Raw genomic sequence first — 19,105 nt, 5'->3', positions numbered from 1 at the left:
TTTGGAGGCCAGGGATGGGATGGATGAAGCTTTGTAATTTCTAGAGTATTCAATTTAACTTTAAATGTAATTGACTTAGGTCTCTCAATTGTAGACTAGGTTGGGAAAATTGCGGGACAGATCAGGTATCAGTATGTCTTCAAAAATATCTTTGATTTTAATTTTATTACGATAAGTACAGAACAGTGATGTTGACTACAGGCAGTGGTATCAATTGATCCATTTTGAAACATTGGCTCATGATTTCTGGTTAATTGGGCACTTGTCTTTTTGCTGTGTTATATTGAAGTCTATTTTCTTTGTTCTTGTGTGTTTGGTTGCTAAAAGTTACTATGTATTCACCCTTGTTAGACAATAAATCTGTCCAAGGTCAGTGGATTCCCTGAGCTCTGACTTGTTAGCGCACAAACAGTATATGATCAGTCTTAAATTGCCAAGGTGGTGTGTGGTCAATTTGATTTTTGTTTTAAAGATCATTGTCATCTTATTGATACTCCTTCTTACTATCTCCTGATTGGTTCCTGGGATGTCAGTCATTTTGAAAGGCCAATCCTGTCTTTCACAGGGGCTTTCTTTAACCTCCACAGAGATTGGAGTCATGTGCTTGACAAGAATTATCATTAGACAATATCATATGATTACCAGAAATCAACCCATTATCAACTAGTGAAGGTGTTTGGAATGTTTTTTATTGGTCAGAGTATTGAATACAGGAGTTGGGAGGTCGTGTTGTGGCTATACAGGACGTTGGTTAGGCCACTGTTGGAATATCGCGTGCAATTCTGGTCTCCTTCTTATCTGAAAGGTATTGTGAAACTTGAAATGGTTCAGAAAAGATTTACAAGGATTTTGCCAGGGTTGGAGGATTTGAGTTATAGGGAGAGGCTGAATAGGCTGGGGCTGCTTTCCGTGGAGTATCGGAGGCTAAGGAGTGACCTTATAGAGGTTTTATAAAATCATGAGGGACATGGTAGGATAAATAGACAAAGTCTTTTCCCTGGGTAAGGGAGTCCAGAACTAGAGGGCATAGGTTTAGAGTGAGAGGAGAAAGATATAAAAGAGACCTAAGGGGCAACTTTTTCACGCAGAGGGTTGTACGTGTATGGAATGAGCTGTCCGAGGAAGTGGTGGAGGCTGGTACAATTGCAGCATTTAAAAGGCATCTGGATGGGTATATGAATAGGAAGAGTTTGGAAGGATATGGGCGAGGTGCTGGCAGGTGGGACTTGATTGGGCTGGGATATCTGGTCGGTATAGACAAGTTGGACCGATGGGTCTGTTTTCCGTGCTGTACATCTCTATGACTCTAATTGCGCTGAAGAGCCAAGCACAACTTAGTGAACTGTTTGCCAACTTTAATCCAAGGTAATGAATAGGCATTTAATATGCTTTAAAAAGAGACAGTGACTTTATTTTAACACAGTTTAAGTTAAAAGTCTTAGCCAATTTAGGATATAAAATTGTGGCTTAGAATGAAAGTTTATCTGAATCTATATGAAAAGTCATTCCTATTATGAGTTTTTAAAATTCTTTCTCGGCTTATGGGAATTGCTGGTCAGGCCCGCGTTTACTGCCCATTCCTAATTGCCCTGGAGAAGATACTGTTGAGGTGCCTCCTTAAACTTTGCGCTGTAGAGACATCCACAGTGACGTTAGGGAGATCAAGGTTTTTGACCCAGAAATAAGTAAGGAATGTTGATACAATTCCAAGTCAGTGTGTTTTGGAGGGGAACTTGGATGTGATGGTGTTTCGATCTATGTGCTGCCCTTGTCCTTCTAGGTGGTAGAGTTCAAGACTGGAATTTTATACTGAAGGAGTCTTCATAAGTTTTTGCAGTACAGTAAATCTTGTAAATGGTACACACTGCTGCCACTGTGAATTAGTGGTAAAAGGCGTGATTGTTGATGGATGAGATTCCAGTCAATTTGATGATCAAGAATACAGAAGTAGGATGGAAATCAGCCAGGTTAGATTTGTCCTGCCTTTTGTTGACTGGCCATTTCTATATAAGTTTTCACATTGCTGAATAGATATCAGTGTTGCATCTACACTAGAAAAGCTTGACTAGGGCATGGCTAGTTCTGGGGCACAAGTCCTCAGTCCTGTTGCTGGAATGTTTTCTTGGCTGGTGGCTATTTCTTGTCACATGGAGTGAATCAAATTGGATGAAAACTGCTGGGGACTTGAGGAGAAAAAGTTGGAATATCCAGTTTTATAGTTGAAGATGGATGTAAATACTTCTGCCTGGTGATGGGTTTACACATCATTTGAAGATGGAGATTTTTGTGGAGCTCTTCATTATGTTAGTTGTCAGCTGTCATTCACGACTAACTGTGGCAGGACTACAAGGTTTATAGTCGAAAAATGTGGTGCTGGAAAAACACAGCAGGCCAGGCAGCATCCGAGGAGAAGGAGAATCGACATTTCGGGCATAAGCCCTTCAGGAATGAGGCTAGTGTGCCAAGTGGGCTGAGATAAAGGGTAGGGGGGAGGGAATTTGGGGGAGGGGTGCTGGGAATACGATAGGTGGAAGGAGGTGAGGGTGATAGGCCGGAGAGGGGGTGGGGGCGGAGAGGTCAGGAAGAAGATTGCAGGTCAAGAGGGCGGTGCTGAAACTGGAGGTTGGGACTGAGATAAGGTGGAGGGGAGGGGAAATGAGGAAGCTGGAGAAATCTACATTCATCCGTGTGGTTGGAGGGTTCCTAGGCGGAAGATGAGGCGCTGTTCCTCCAGGCGTCGTGTGGCCAGGGTCTGGCGATGGAGGAGGTCAAGGACCTGCATGTCATTGGTGGAGTGGGAGGGGGAGTTAGTGTTCAGCCACAGGGCGGTTGGGTTGGTTGGTGCGCGTGTCCCAGAGGTGTTCCCTGAAACATTCCACAAGTAGGCAGCTGGTCTCCCCAATGTACAGGAGACCACATCGCGTGCAGCAGATACAGTAAATGATGTGTGTGGAGGTGCAGGTGAATTTGCGATGGATATAGAAGGATCCATTGGGGCCTTGGAGGGAGGTGTGGGCGCAAGTTTTGCACTTCTTACGATTGCAGGGGAAGGTGCCGGGAGTGGAGGTTGGGTTGGTGGGGGGTGTGGACTTTACGAGGGAGTCGCTAAGGGAGTGGTCTCTCCTGAATGCTGATAGGGGTGGAGAGGGAAATATATCCCTGGTGGTGGGGTCTGTCTGGAGGTGGCGGAAATGACGGAGGATGATACGATGTATCCGGAGATTGGTGGGGTGGAAGGTGAGGACCAGTGGGGTTCTGTCCTGGTGGCGATTGGAGGTACAGGAAGTGGAGGAGATGCGGTGGAGAGCATTGTTGACCACGTCGGAGGGGAAATTGCGGTCTTTGAAGATGGAGGCCATTTGAGTTGTTTGGTAGTGGAATTGGTCCTCCTGGGAGCAGATGCGGCAGAGGGGGAGGAATTGGGAATATGGGATGGCGTTTTTACAGGGGGCATAGTGGGAGTCGGTCGGTTTGTAGTAAATGTCTGTGTTGAGTCGGTCCCCCGAGATATAAATGGAAAGGTCTAGGAAGAGGAGGGAGGAGTCCGAGACAGTCCAGGTAAATTTGAGGTCGGGGTGGAAGGTGTTAGTAAAGTGGATGAACTGTTCAACCTTCTTGTGGGAGCACGAGGTAGTGCCAATACAATCATCGATGTAGCAGAGGAAAAGGTGGGGGGTGATGCCAGTGTAGATGTGGAAGATGGACTGTTCCACATATCCGACGAAGAGGTAAGCATAGCTGGGGCCCATGCGGGTGCCCATGGCTTCTCCTTTGGTTTGGAGGAAGTGGTAGGATTTTTTCTTAGCCATATCGAACATCAAAGAAAGTAAATACAAAAAACTTTCATGTACTCACCCCCACACTCCGAATTCCTTGACCGTTCCAGATCCTTCTTGTGACCTTCAGAACCGCGCGGGTGCCATTGCCCACGTGGCCACTGCAGCCACCACCGCTGCGGCGAATGGTGATGTCACCTCCTGCCCCACCGCTGCTCGGACAACAGCCACCACTGGCCATATATCCTCCGCAATCGCCGCCCAGACAACGCCTCCATGATAGCCAGGAAGACCATCGCCGACAGATGTGCGGCTGCTGCGGTAACCAAGGCCACCGGGACCAGCGCTATTTCTGCTTGGTGCGCCACTTCTGCCCCTGGAGTGGCCGTCGCCACAGCCACTTCCACCCCCAGTGACGTCACTCACCTGATCAAGGACCACTCCGCCCCCACGACTAATTCTGCCCACACCAGGTCCTAGCTCCCAGCCCTGCCGTATTTTCACTATCCCTCCAGACCTCCCCCTCTCTGAGGATGAACGATCAGTCCTCAGCAGAGGCCTCACCTTCATCCCCCTACGCTCCCGGATCAATGAGTTTGACACATGGCTAGATATCGAGCATTTCTTCCGTCGCCTTCGCCTCCGCGCCTACTTCTTCAACAAGGACTCTCGCCCACCCTCTGACGACCCCTTCTCCCACCTCCAACACACCCCATCCACCTGGACACCCCGTGCTGGCCTCTTACCCGCCCTTGATCTCTTCATATCCAACTGCCACCGCGACATCGACCGCCTCAACCTGTCCACCCCCTCACCCACTCCAACCTCTTACCCTCACAACACGCAGCCCTCCACTCCCTCTGCTCCAACCCCAACCTCACCATCAAACAGGCAGACAAGGGAGGCGCAGTGGTAGTTTGGCGCACCGATCTTTACACCGCTGAAGCTAGATGCCAACTCGCAGACACCTTCTCCTACTGCCCACTTGACCATGACCCCACCTCCCACCATCAAACCATCATCTCCCAGACCATCCATAACCTCATCACCTCAGGAGATCTCCCATCCACTGCCTCCAACCTCCTAGTCCCACAACGCCGCACTGCCCGTTTCTACCTCCTACCCAAAATCCACAAACCCGGTTGCCCCAGCCGACCCATTGTCTCAGCCTTCTCCTGCCCCACCGAACTCATCTCTGCATACCTCGACACTGTCCTATCCCCCTTAGTCCAAGAACTCCCCACCTATGTTCGGGACTCCACCCACGCCCTCCACCTCCTCCATGACTTTCGCTTCCCTGGCCCCCAACACCTTATCTTCATGGTGGACATCCAGTCCCCATACACTTCCATCCCCCATCACAAAGGCCTCCAAGTCCTCTGCTTCTTCCTCTCCTGCCGAACCAACCAGTACCCTTCCACTGACACCCTCCTTCGACTGACTGAACTGGTCCTCACTCTTAACAACTTCTCCTTCCAATCCTCCCACCTCCTCGAAACCAAAGGAGTAGCCATGGGCACCCACATGGGCCCCCAGCTATGCCTGCCTCTTCATCAGATATGTGGAACAGTCCATCTTCCGCAGCTACACTGGCACCACCCCCCACCTTTTCCTCCGCAACATCGATGATTGTATTGGCTCTACCTCGTGCTCCCATGAGGAGATTGAACAGTTCATCCACTTTACTAACACCTTTAACCCCGACCTCAAAGTTACCTGGACCATCTCAGACTCCTCCTTCCCCTTCCTAGACCTCTCCATTTCTATCTCGGGTGACCGATTCAACACCGACATTTACTACAAACCAACTGACTTCCACAGCTACCTAGTTTACCCCTCCTCCCACCCTGCGCCCTGTAAAAACGCCATCCCATGTTCCCAGTTCCTCCGCCACATCGGCTCCCAGGAGGACCAGTCCCACTACCGAACAACTTAAATGGCCTCCTTCTTCAAAGACCACAATTTCCCCTCCGATGTGGTCGACAACGCTCTCCTCCACCTCCTGCACCTCCGCCCTTGAACCCCGCCCCTCCAATCGCCACCAGGACAGAACCTCACGGTCCTCGCCTTCCACCCCACCAACCTCCGGATACATCGTATCATCCTCCATCATTTCCGCCACCTCCAGACAGACCCCACCACCAAGGATATAGTTCCCTCTCCACCCCTATCAGCATTCAGGAGAGACCACTCCCTCCGTGACTCCCTCGTCAAGTCCACACCCCCCACCAACCCAACCTCCACTCCCGGCACCTTCCCCTGCAACAGCGAGAAGTACAAAACTTGCGCTCACACCTCCCCCCTCACCTCCCTCCAAGGCCCCAATGGATCTTTCCATATCTGTCGCAAATTCACCTGCACCTCCACACACATCATTTATTCTATCCACTGCACCCGATGTGGTCTCCTGTACATTGGGGAGACCAGCTGCCTACTTGTGGAACGTTTCAGGGAACACGTCTGGGACACGCACACCAACCAACCCAACCGCCCCGTGGCTGAACGGTTTAACTCCATCTCCCACTCCGCCAATGACATGCAGGTCCTTGGCCTCCTCCATCGCCTGACCCTGGCCACACGATGCCTGGAGGAAGAGCGCCTCATGTTCCGCCTAGGAACCCTCCAACCACACGGGATGAATGTAGATTTCTCCAGCTTCCTCATTCCCCCCCCCCACCTTATCTCAGTCCCAACCCTCTGATTGAGCACCGCCCTCTTGACCTGCAATCTTCTTCCTGACCTCTCCGCCCCACCCCCTCTCCGGCCTATCACCCTCACTTCCTTCCACCTATTGTATTCCCAGCGCCCCTCCCCCAAATTCCCTCCCCCCTACCATTTATCTCAGCCCGCTCGGCACACCAGCCTCATTCCTGAAGAAGGGCTTATGCCCGAAACGTCGATTCTCCTGCTCCTCGGATGCTGCCTGGCCTGCTGTGTTTTTCCAGCACCACATTTTTCAACTCTGGTACTCCAGCATCTGCAGTCCTCACTTTCTCCTACAAAGCTTATAACCGATTCATTGATTGTGGATAGCCTCACCTGTTTCTTGCATGCTGCCTCTTTCTTTGGCATGCACATAGTTTTATGTTGTAGCTTCACCAGGTTAACATCTCATTTTTAGGTATTTCTGATGCTCCACCTGGCATGCCTTTCTGTTGAAATTTACACCTTTCGGCCTCCACAAACCTGAACTCGAGCATTAGTACTACTCATGTCTTAACATGAGCTACATCTATTTCGACCATCATCTCTGTTTCCGCCTACCTACATTTTTTTAATCCGTTCATGGGTTTTGGGCATTTATTGCACATCCTGAAATGTCTGAATAGGTGTCAGTAAACTGGCATCTTGAACAACTACGATCCATGTGGTGTGTGTACATCCAGAATCCTGTTGGGAAGGGAATTCCAGGATTTTAACCCAAACCATTGAGGGAACAGTGACATAGTTCCAAGTCAGAATGATGTGTGGCTTGGAATGAAACTTGAGGTGTTGCCATGCATCTACTGCCCTTGTTCTTCTACCTGATAGGGGTTGTAGATTTGAAAGATGGAATTGGAGGATACTTGGTGCATTGTTGCAGTTTATTTTATCTGTGGTATACTCTGCTGCCACCGTGAGTTGTCTAGTGGAAGGAGTAAAAGTTTAATATGTTGGATGGAATGACAGTTAAGTGGGCTATTTGGTCTTGGATGATGTTGGGTTTCTTGCAGTGTTTGGAACTGAATGCATCTAGGTAGGAAAGGAATATTCCATGATGTTCCTGAATAGTCCTTTGTGGATGATGGTCACTCTTTAAGAACTAAAGAAACAAGTTATTTCCTGTAGAATCCCCAGCTTCTGACCTGCTGTTGTGGCCATAATGCCATAAGGTGCATGTGTATATTATGCTGCAATTAAATTTCTAGTCACTAGTGATCACTTTGTTTATAGTGGTGAAGTTAGCCACGGCAATGTTGTTGAACGTTAAGTGAGAGTTTGTAGATAACCATTTCTTTAAGTGGTTTGAACGTTAATTCCTAGTTTTGAATCCAAGTCTGAACAAAAAACAGTTTTGCAGAAATGCAGCAGATCTGGCAGCATCTGCACAGAGAAAAGAGTTAATGTTTTAAGTGATCCTTTATCAGAAACTTGAATTTTGTCCAGGGTTTGCTGCATCTTGGCATAGATATCTTCAGCATCTGAAATTGTGAATGGTACTCAATGAACAGTGTTGAATCTTCAGCAAACATCTCCACATCCGATTTATGTCAGAGTGAATGTCCTGAATAAAGCCGTTCTACACTCCCGGATCTAGGGCACTAAACTGAGAAATTCCTTCAAATGACTTCGGGATTAGATGATTGATCTCCAACTCAGCTATCATCATTTGATCTAGGTATAACTCCAATCACTGAATAACTGTAACCCCAATTCCCATTGACTTCAATTTTGCGAAGTTTTATTTGTGCTACACTCAGATGCTGCCTTGATGTCAAAGACTGTCCCATTTAACGTTTTGAGTTCATCTCTTAGAACAGTTTGTGCCTAACTCTCGTGCCCTTGAACGGAATAGCTTACTGAGGGTCTGGAATCACACACAGGCCAGAAATTTCCAATGTGTGATTTCCAGTAAGAGATTTCATTCCTTAAAAGACATTGAACCAGATGGTGAGCAGTTTATTGCTGAGTAACTGTTGGTAGATGTGGTTGTTCATGACATCTTCCATCCCTTTACTGATGTTTACTGATGGGCAGTAGTTGACTGGATTGAATTTATCCTGACTTTAGTGAGCAGAATATATCTGTTCGAATTTCCCGATTGCCATTGCTGTAATTGTTCTGCAACTGTCTGCCAAAGCATGGAATGGTTAAGTCTGAAGCCAAAAGTCTCCATCAGTATAATAAGAGTTTTATTGGGGCCAATAACCTTTGCTGTGTACGTTTCCTTCAACTGCTTGTTCATATCAAATTATGTGAATCCAGTAGGCTAAAGACTAAGATTTGTGATTCTGGGACCTTAGGAGGCTAAACTGGGGTGATCAGGTATCTAGGATTTGTTGTCTTTGTACTGGTTTGACTTCTACCAGGATACGGTTTGTCTGATAATTTTGTTTCTTGCAATTCATAATGTTTCCACTTACATGCACTCTTCCCAACCGCCCTCTGGAACTTCTCCATCAAGCCAGTTCATCACCCTGAGGCCTAGTTTGATCATCCACACAACACTTCTGTCTAAAAATGGCTGCAAATGCTTCCACCTTTACTTTTACAGTCTTAAGTAAAAATTTTAAACAAACCTAACATCATTCTCCCCTCATACCTATCTAAAGTTAATCAAATATATTAAAAAGTGGGGTAATAAATAACAGGAAATATTTGAAGAAACAGTTTTAAAATGTTCAACAAAGATGTGTTCTATTAAAAATAACAAAACTTGGGAAGAAAGGCCTATCCCTGCCTTATTTGAAAAGTTAAGGGTAGAATTATTACAGTTGGGTCCTCTACTTTTTTTCACTTACATAAATGATTTGGGTGCGAACATAAGAGGTACAGTTAGTAAGTTTGCAGATGACACCAAAATTGGAGATGTAGTGGACAGCAAAGAGGTTTACCTCGGATTACAACAGGATCTGGACCAGATGGGCCAATGGCCTGAGAAGTGGCAGATGGAGTTTAATTCCGATAAATACGAGGTGCTGCATTTTGGGAAAGCAAATCTTAGCAGGACTTATACACTTAATGGTAAGGTCCGAGGGTGTATTGCTGAACAAAGAGACCTTGGAGTGCAGGTTCATAGCTCCTTGAAAGTGGAGTCACAGGTAGATAGGATAGTGAAGAAGGTGTTTGGTATGCTTTCCTTTATTGGTCAGAGTATTGAGTACAGGAGTTGGAAGGTCATGTTGCGGCTGTACAGGACATTGGTTAGGCCACTGTTGGAATATTGCGTGCAATTCTGGTCTCCTTCTTATCAGAAAGATGTTGTGAAACTTGAAAGGGTTCAGAAAAGATTTACAAGGATGTTGCCAGGGTTGGAGGATTTGAGCTGTAGGGAGAGACTGAATAGGCTGGGGCTGTTTTCCCTGCAGCATCGGAGGCTGAGGGGTGACCTTATAGAGGTTTACAAAAGTGAGGGGCATGGATAGGATAAATAGGCAAAGTCTTTTCCCTGGGGTTGTGGAGTCCAAAACTAGAGGGCATATGTTTGGAGTGAGAGGGGAAAGATATAGAAGAGACCTAAGAGGCAACTTTTTCATGCAGAGGGTGTTACGTGTATGGAATGAGCTGCCAGAGGATGTGGTGGAGGCTGGTACAATTGCAACATTTAAAAGGCATTTGGATGGGTATATGAATAGGAAGAGCTTGGAAGGATATGGGTCGGCTGCTGGCAGGTGGGACTAGATTGGGTTGGGATATCTGGTCGGCATGGACAGGTTGGACCGAAGGGTCTGTTTCCATGCCGTACATTACTATGACTCTATCTATGACTAAGCGATTGTTATGTTACAAATAAAAGTAATATGCCAGAGGATCTTGGGTGTTTTGAAATCAACAAACAGTCAGCAAAAACTCAACTGAAACATTTCAGAAATAGCATGAGAGTAAAACAGAGGAGGAGAGTAAAGTAGAGGTTTCTTTCTTAGAGTCAGAGATGTTGACAAAGGAACGAAGAAATGGCAAAGACATCAAACACAGCGTTTGTCTGTTTTAACAGTAGAAAAGACATATTTCCAAGTCAGGATGATGTGTGACTTGGAATGAAACTTGAGGTGTCGCCATGTTTCTACTGTGCAGAAGTGAGTACTACAGATGCTGGAAATCAGAGTCTAGATTAGAGTGGTGTTGGAAAAGCACAGCAGGTCAAGCAGCATCCGAGGAACGGAAAATCGATGTTTCAGTCTACTACTGTCCTTGATCTTCTACTTGGTAGGGGTTAGAAACAGAACATAATCAAGCGGGTGATAAGATTAAGGAAATTAATATCAGAAAAAAAGGAAAGCCTAAGGGACTAAAATCTGATAAGTATTGGACCTAATGGCCTTCTAAAATAAGGTTCTGCAGAGGTGTTTGATTTTGAAAAATTCTCTAGATTCTAGCTGACTGCAAGTCATGTAACACCATGCCTGAAGAAAAAAGCGACGAAGAAAACTTGAAAGTACGAGCCAGTAAACCTAGCATCAGTTTTTGGAATAGTTAGAAAATGGTAGGAATAAATGGGTAATTTTCATGCTACAGAATATGACTAATGGGCTACGACAAGCATCAGTGCTTAAGACAGTAAGATGTAGGAGCAGTAAAAGTCCATTCAGTCCATTGAGTCTGTTCTGCCATTCAGATCATTGCTGATCTGATAATCCTCAACAGTACCTTCCTGCCTTTTTCCCATAACGCTTGATTCTATTGCTGATTAAAAATCTGTCTATTTCAAACTTGAATAAGCTAGACGACCCAGCCTCTGTGGTAAACGATTCCACAAATTAACTGCCCCCTATAGAAGAACTTCTTCCTCATTCCTGTTTTAAAAGAATGACCCCCTTGTTACCCCAGAACTGATCCCTGTGGCACTCTGCTAGTTACAAGCTGCCATCCTCAAAATGTTCCCCGTAATCCCAACTTTCTTTCTTTGGTGAGTTAGCCAATCTTTTAACTATACTAATAAACTAACATCAACATTCTGGGCTCTTAAGTGGACTAATATGCAGTACCCTATCAAATGCCTTCTAAAAATCAAAACATGACAGCTTCCCCTTTATCTGTCCTGCTTGTTCTTTCTCAAGGAATTCTGGTAAATTTGTCGTGTCTGATTTCCCCTTAGTGAAACTATGCTGACTCTGTTTGATCATATTCTGTATTTTTAAATGATCTGCTATAACATTCTTCATAATAGACTCTAAATTGTTTCCAATAACGGGTTAAGATAATTGGCCAATAGTTGTCTGTTTCTGTCTCGCCTCTTTTAAATATTTTAAATTGGCAGTTTTACAATCCTCTGAGACTTTCCCAGAATCTAACAATTCTTGGAAGATTACTACCAGTGCATTGGCTGTAATATCTTATGGTGCATCCCGTCAGATCCAAGGGACTTAACAGTATTCAGCCCCTTGGGTCCAACTGTTCACAGCAGATGTGGGGGCTGGAGGGGTGTGTTCTATGTGGCAAATTTAATATTTTCATTGTCTTTTATAATATAACGCTAAACAGTTTTGTGTTGTAAGGAAGAATGTAAAATTATTTCACTTAAGATTTGGACAGGCTTAGTAATTGGGCAAGAAGATGCAGATGGAATAAAATGTGGAAAAATGTGAAGTTATCCACTTTGGTAGGAAGAAAAGGTGTGCAGAGTATCTCTTAAATGGTAAGAGGTTGGAAAGTGTAGATTTGCATAGGGACTTGGATGTCACTATCAATAAGTCACTGAAGAATATCTTACAAGTGCAGCAAGCTATGAGAAAAGCTAATGACTGATGGCCTTGGTTGTAAGAGGATTTGAGGAAAGTAGTCGTGAAGTCTTGTTTCAAACTCATTGTAGCTTGGTTAGATAGCACCTGGAGCAGTCTGTGCAAGTTTAGTCTCATTATGTCAGGAGATGTATCGTTGCTAAAGAGGAAGTGCAATAAAGGTTGACCAGACTTTTTCCGTGTTGGAAGGACTATCCAGTGAAGAGAAGTTGGGCAAATTGGGCCTGTATTCTCTCGAGTTTCTGAGAATGAGAAGTGAACTCATTATAATTTACAGAATATTTGGGAAGGTAAGTAGTGTAGATATAAGGTAAGATGTTTCCTGGTTGGGGAGTCTAGAACCAGGAATACAATTTAAGAATAAGGGGGATTCTAGTTAGTACTGAGATGAGAATTTTGTTTATTAGAAGGTTGTCTTTAGAATTTAGTATTGCAGAACACAAAGAACAAAGAAAATTTACAGCCCAGGAATGGGCCCTTCGGCCCTCCAAGCCTGAGCCAATCCAAATGTACAGTCTAAACCTGTCGGTCAATTCCTGAGCATCTGTATTCCACTACTCCCCACCTACTCATGCATTTATCCAGATGCATCTTAAATGAATCTACCGTGCCTGCCTCTACCACCTATGCTGGCAACGTGTTCCAAACACCCATCACCCTCTGTGTGAAGTACTTGCCGCGTGTATCCCCCTTAAACTTTCTACCTCTCACCTTGAAAGCGTGACCTCTATGGAAGACTGTGGAAGTGTTTCGATATATTTACTGTCGACGTTGATACAATGACATAATAATTATGGGGATAGTGTGAGTAAAATGCATTGAAGTCTTCAATCAGCCAGGATTATATTAAATGACGGTGTAAGCTCACTCGGATGCATGATGTACTCCTGTTCCTATTTGCCATGGTTCTGTTCTAAAAATGTTCCAACATCCTAAGCTGTTACTCTTTTCTCAATTCCTTTTCTTTCTACTGAATCTCTAGTTATGGAGTCATAGAGTCCGGCAACATGGAGACAGGCCCTTTAGCCTAAACTGGTCCATGCCATCCATAATGTCCATCCTTGCTAACCCCATTTCCCTGCACTTGGCCCATATCCTTCTAAACCTTTCCTATCCATGTATTTGTCCAAATGCCTTTAAAATGTTGTTAATGTACCTGCTTCAACCACTTCTGCTGACAGCTCATTCCATATGCATACCACCCCTGTGTAAAAAGAAAAGTTGCTCCTCAGGTTCTCTTTTATTCTTACCCCTCTATCCTTAAACTGATGTCCTCTAGTCCTCAAATTCCCCAACCCTAGGAAACAGACTGAGTGCATTCACTCTATTCATGCTTCTCATGATCTTATACACTTCTATAAGATCCCCCCTCAGCCTTCTATACTCTAAAGAAAAAAGTCCTGGCTTGTCCAACCTCCTTTTAATTCAGATTGTTGAGTTTTGGCAATATCCTTGTAAATTTGTTCTGCACTCTTTCCAGTTTAATTACATCCTTACTATAGCAAGGTAACCAAACCTGAATACACTACTCCAAGTGCGGCCTCGCCGATGTCTCGTATACAACTGCAAGATAACTTCCCAACTTCTATAGTTATTGTCCTAACCGATGAAGGCTGGTGTGCCAAAAGCCTTCATCACTGCTCTGTCTATCTGTGACCCCACTTGCATAGAACCATGCACGTGAACTCCATGGTCCCTCTGTTCCTTAAGGCCCTACCATTCACCATGAAACTCCTGCCTTGATTTGACTTTCCAAAATGCAAGATCTCTCACTTATCTATATTAAACTCTATTTGCCATTTCTCAGTGCACTTCCCTAGCTGCTCAAGGTCTTGCTGCAATTTCTGATAAACTTCCTCACTGTCCATGATACTGCCTACTTTCATGACATTTGCAAATATATTAATCATGCCTTATACATTCTCATCCAAGTTAAAATCACACAACACCAGGTTATAGTCCAACAGGTTTATTTGGAAGTATTAGCTTTCAGAGCGCTGCTCCTTCATCAGATGGTTGTGGAGCTGAATGAGCAGTGCTCTGAAAGCTAGTACTTCTAAATAAACCTGTTGGGTTATAACTTGGCATTGTATGATTTTTAACTTTGTCCACCCCAGTCAAACACTGGCTCCTCCACTTCATTCTCATCCAACTCATTGATATAGGTAACAAACAGTAGTGGATCCAGTAGCAACCCCGAGGCATTCTGTTAGTCACAGACTTCCAGTCTGACAAGCATCCTTCCACTATAATCCTTTGTTTCCTACCATCAAGCCAATTGGGTATCCAATTTGCCAGCTCCCCCTTGATTCCCTGCAATCTAACCTTCCAGAGAAGCCTGACATATTGAACCTTAACAAAGGCCTTACTAAAATCCATATAGACTACATCTACCACCCTGCCCTTGTCAACCTTCCCAGTCACTTCATGAAAGAACTCTAACAAGTCTATAAGACATGATCTCCCATACACAAAGCCATGCTGACTGTTCCTAATCAAACCTTGTCTTTCCAAATCAAACCTTGTCTTTCCAAATGCATGTATATCTCATCTTTCATAATCTTCTGAAATAACTTACCTACCACAGATGTTAGGCTTCCTGGTCTATAGTTCCTAGGATTTTCTTTGCAGCATTTCTTTGAACAAAGGCACAGTATTTGCTACCTTCCAGTCTTCTGGGATCTCACCCATGGCTAACGATGATGCAAAAATATCAGCCAGGGTCTCTGCAATTTCATCTCTAGCTTTTTGCAATGTTCTTGGATATGTCTGGTCAGGACCAGGAGATTTATCCAACTTCATACATTCAAATATATCGAACACATCCTCTACTGTGGTATGGACTGTCCCCAAGGTATGACCACTAATGTCCCCAAGTCATCTGGTCTTTGTCCACAGTAAACATAAAGGAGAAATAATCGTTGAGGACCTCGCCCATCTCCTGCAGTTCCACACACACATGTCCAGATTTAGTCCTTGGGGGTCCTATTCTCTAGCTATTCTTTTTCCTTTAATATACTTAAAGAACCTCTTTGGATTCACCCTAATCTTCTCAGTGAATGGCTATCGCATTTCCCTGTTTTTGCCCTCCTGATTTCTTCAGTAAACTCCTGTGTCCCATATACAGAAGAACCTCGATTATCCGAATACCAATTATCTGAAAATTGGATTATCCGAAGGAGATCTTGAGGTCCTGATAGAAACATTACATCATAGACGTGTTTCCAACAGTGATCGCGTCTTTTGTTTACAGTAATTAAACAAGCACCGTCTCCAAATGACTAACCCCCCCTCCCCCCCCACCCACACACAAACACACACACACACACATACACACATACACACACACACGTGCACACGCATTCGCACACACACACACACCACACACTTTCTCTGAAGTTCTACATCGGGGTGAACTCTAAATCTCCCTTCCCCAGATAATCTCTCCAACATTGTCCTATACGGGGCAGAGGTGGAAACTGTCGAAAAGTTGCAGTAAAAAGGTGTGTGTGTGTATTTGTACACGCTATATGGAGACTTACTCCACAAAGGTTGGTGTATAGTCTGACTACCCCGGAGAGGGGGCGGGAGTGGATAGGGGTTCTGCACGGGTGGGAGCAGTGTTGGATAGGGTTTGGGGTTGAGCAGTTGGAGGGGCGGGGGTAGCGGTGTTGGCCGGGTTTGGAGGGTGGTGTTGGACGGGGTTGAGGGGCGGGCGGGGGCGGTGTTGTACAGGGTCGGGGCAGGGGTGCGGGGGGTGGTGTTGGATGGGATCGGGGCAGAGAGGCAGTGTTGGACGGGGTTGGGGTAGGGCCTCGCCCTCAATGTGCTGCTGCCTTGTCTCCTAAACGGAGAGCAGACTTTTAAAAACTCCAAGCCCCAGAGGAAAGGCATTTAATCGATTAACTGAATAATCGATTATCCGAACGAAATAGTGTCTGCCCATCTCATTTGGATAATCGAGGTTTCCCTGTATACTACCAGGGACTCACTTGATCCCAGCTATCTGTACCTGAGCCATACCTCCTCCTCTTTTCTGGTCAAAGTCTCAATATCTCTGGTCATCCAGGGCTCCCTATTCCTGTCAACTTTGCCTTTCACCCTCACAGGAACATATAGACCTTGAACTCTAGCTATCTCACCTTTAAAGACCTCCCACTTGCCAGAGGTTACTTTGCCTGCAAACACTACTTCGACCAACTTCTGCAAGCTTCTGTCTAATTCCATCAAAATTCCCCTTGCCCCAATTTAGTATGTGTACATGTGGACCAGTTTTATCTCTCTCAATAACTATTTTAAAATTAATAGAATTATGGCCACTGATCCCAAAGTGCTCCCACTGTCACCTGTCCTACCCTATTTCCCAAGAGTAGGTTGAGTTTTGTCCTTCCCGAGTAGGACCCTCTAAATACTGCCTGAGGAAACATCCGTGCTGTACACCTCTATTTCTGAATGCACTTAAAACTTCCATCCATTTAAGTCTTTAATGCTATGTAGTCCCAATCAATGTTAGGAAAATTAAAATCCCCGACTATGACAGTCCTATTGCTCCTGCAAGTCTCCCCAGTCTCCCTGCATATTCGTTCCTCTAATTCCGTGACTATTTGGGGGCCTATAGTACAACCCCAATAATGTCACCATCCCCTTCTTATTTCTTACCTCCACCCACAAAGCCTCTTCAGTTCTTTCGTCATGATTCTTCAATTATTTCATCTGATTACTGCTGTGATACTTGCCTTGATCAAAAATGCAACTCCCCCCTCCCCTCTTTTCACCACCTCTGTCCTGCCTAAAACACCTGTACGTTAAGCTGCCAGTCCTTTATCTCCTTTAGTCCTGTTTCTGTAATGGCTGTGATATCCCAGTCCCATGTACTTAGCCACGCCGTGAGTTCCGCTACCTTACCTGTCAGTCCTCTTTCATTGAAATAGATGCAGTTTTATCTAACAGGCAGCTCCCTGTCATGTTCCAACCTGAGCCCTGTCTTCATTTTACGATCTGTGATTACTGTATTTCCTTCTAGCCTTACACTTGCCTCCTTGCAGTTGAGGATCTCATCCCTTTCAATCTAGTTTAAACCCTCCCTTTTAGCACTAGCAAATCTGGCCACTAAGGTATTGATCCCCCTCCACTTCAGATGCAACCTGTCCCTCTTGAACAGATCATCTCTGCCCCAGAAAAGATCCCAATGATCTAAAAATCTGAATCCCTGCCCCCTGCACCAGTTCTTTAGCTGTGCATTCATCTGCCATATCCTCCTGTTCTTACACTCACTAGCACTGGAAGTTATCTGGAAATTATCACCGACGAAGTCCTGGTTTTAAACTTTTTTTTCCAGCTCTCTCTAATCACTCCACAGGACCTCATCCCTATTTCTACCTTTGTCATTTGTGCCAATGTGCACTCTGACTTCTGGCTACTCACCCTCCCCCTTGAGAATGTTCTACACCCTCTCTGAGACATCCTGGAGCCACCATCTTTAAATTCTTCTCCTTTGTCGTCTTCCTCAAACTCAAGTCTTTTAAATTCAATTTCCTTTTCAGATTGCTTTAGTTCTTTCTCATGTTCAAGCTGCTTTAGCCGCAGTTGAATTCTCGTGAACTCTGCTGACTTGTTAGATGGTGTATTTCATCACTGCTATATTTCCATCTGTCCAAAATGCTGTGCTGGTATTTTATTTATCTTTGCTTACCTAGCTTTTCAGGAAATTCTGTTTTTAATTCCTTTGTCAATTCTGTTGCCTTAGCCTTAGTTCAGTCCACTGAAACAGTCAAGGATACCTTCTCAGTTTGCAGGATGATTTTGGCCACTTTATATAGAACATAGAAAAGTACAGCACAGAATGGGCCCTAATCTAAAATAAAATAACGTAACCTACGCACACCTGAATTCACGCTGTCCATTGCTTAAATGTCCCTACTGACTATACTTCTACCACCACCGCCGACAAAGCATTCCATGCATTCACAACTTTCTGCGTAAAGAACCTACCTCTGACATCTCCTCTATACCTTCCTCTTAATATCTTAAAACGATGACCCCCCCCGTGCCAGTCAATCCTGCCCTGTGGAAAAGTCTCTGGCTATTGACTGTATCCATGCCTCTCATTACCCTGTATACCTCAATGAAGTCACCTCTTTTCCATCACCTCTCCAGAGGGAAAAGTCTGAGCTTAGTCAACCTCTCTTTGTAAGACAGGACCTCCAGTCCAGGCAGCATCCTGGTAAACCTTCTTTGCACCCTCTCCAAAGCCTCCTTATCTTTCCTCTAATAGGGTGACCAGAACTAGTGCAGTCTCACCAGGGTCTTGTAGAGCCACAGCAAAACCTCGCGGCTCTTAACCATGATCCCCTTGTTAATGAAAGCCAAAAAACCATGTGCTTTCTTAACAACCCTATCCACTTGGCTGGCAACTTGAGGGATCTATGCACTTGAACACCAAGATCCCTCTTCCTCCACACTGCCAAGACACTGTCTTTAATCCTATATTCAGCATTCAAGTTTGACCTTGCAAGATTAATCACCGCATTTATCCAGGTTGAACTTCATCTGTCATTTCTCAGCGTAGCTCTTCATCCTGTCTGTGTCGCGCTGCAGCCTGCAGCAGCCCTCGATATTATCAATGGCACCTCCAACCTTTGTGTCATTGGCAAATTTACTAACCCATCCCTCAACCTCTTCATCCAAGTCATTTATAAAAACTACAAAGAGCAGAGGCCCAAGAACAGAGCCCTGCAGAATACCACTCACCACTGACTTCCAGGCAGAATACTTTCCATTTACAACTACTTTCTGCCTTCTGTCAGCCAACCAATTCTGAATCCAGACAGCCAACAGTCCCTGTATCCCATACCTCCTGACTTTATGAATGAGCCTACCACGGAGGACCTT

At 45.1% G+C, this 19,105-nt stretch overlaps 1 protein-coding gene across 1 annotated transcript in view; it reads left to right on the top strand.

Annotated features, from left to right (window-relative positions):
• LOC122555061 (uncharacterized) overlaps nt 1–19,105 on the top strand; it is a 62,958-nt gene that overhangs the window by 10,400 nt on the left and 33,453 nt on the right. Inside the window, exon 2 of the mRNA XM_087992311.1 lies at nt 3,907–4,097. Coding sequence (XP_087848437.1) covers nt 3,907–4,097 — 191 coding nt within the window. The remainder of the gene's footprint in view (nt 1–3,906; nt 4,098–19,105) is intronic.

The sequence above is a fragment of the Chiloscyllium plagiosum genome, unplaced genomic scaffold (genome assembly GCF_037043375.1).
Source record: "Chiloscyllium plagiosum isolate Xiang-an unplaced genomic scaffold, Cpla_swu_hap1 HiC_scaffold_12, whole genome shotgun sequence".
NCBI lineage: Eukaryota > Metazoa > Chordata > Chondrichthyes > Orectolobiformes > Hemiscylliidae > Chiloscyllium > Chiloscyllium plagiosum.
The sequence above is the reverse complement of the archived record's forward strand: the minus strand, read 5'-3'. Positions and strand labels throughout refer to the sequence as shown.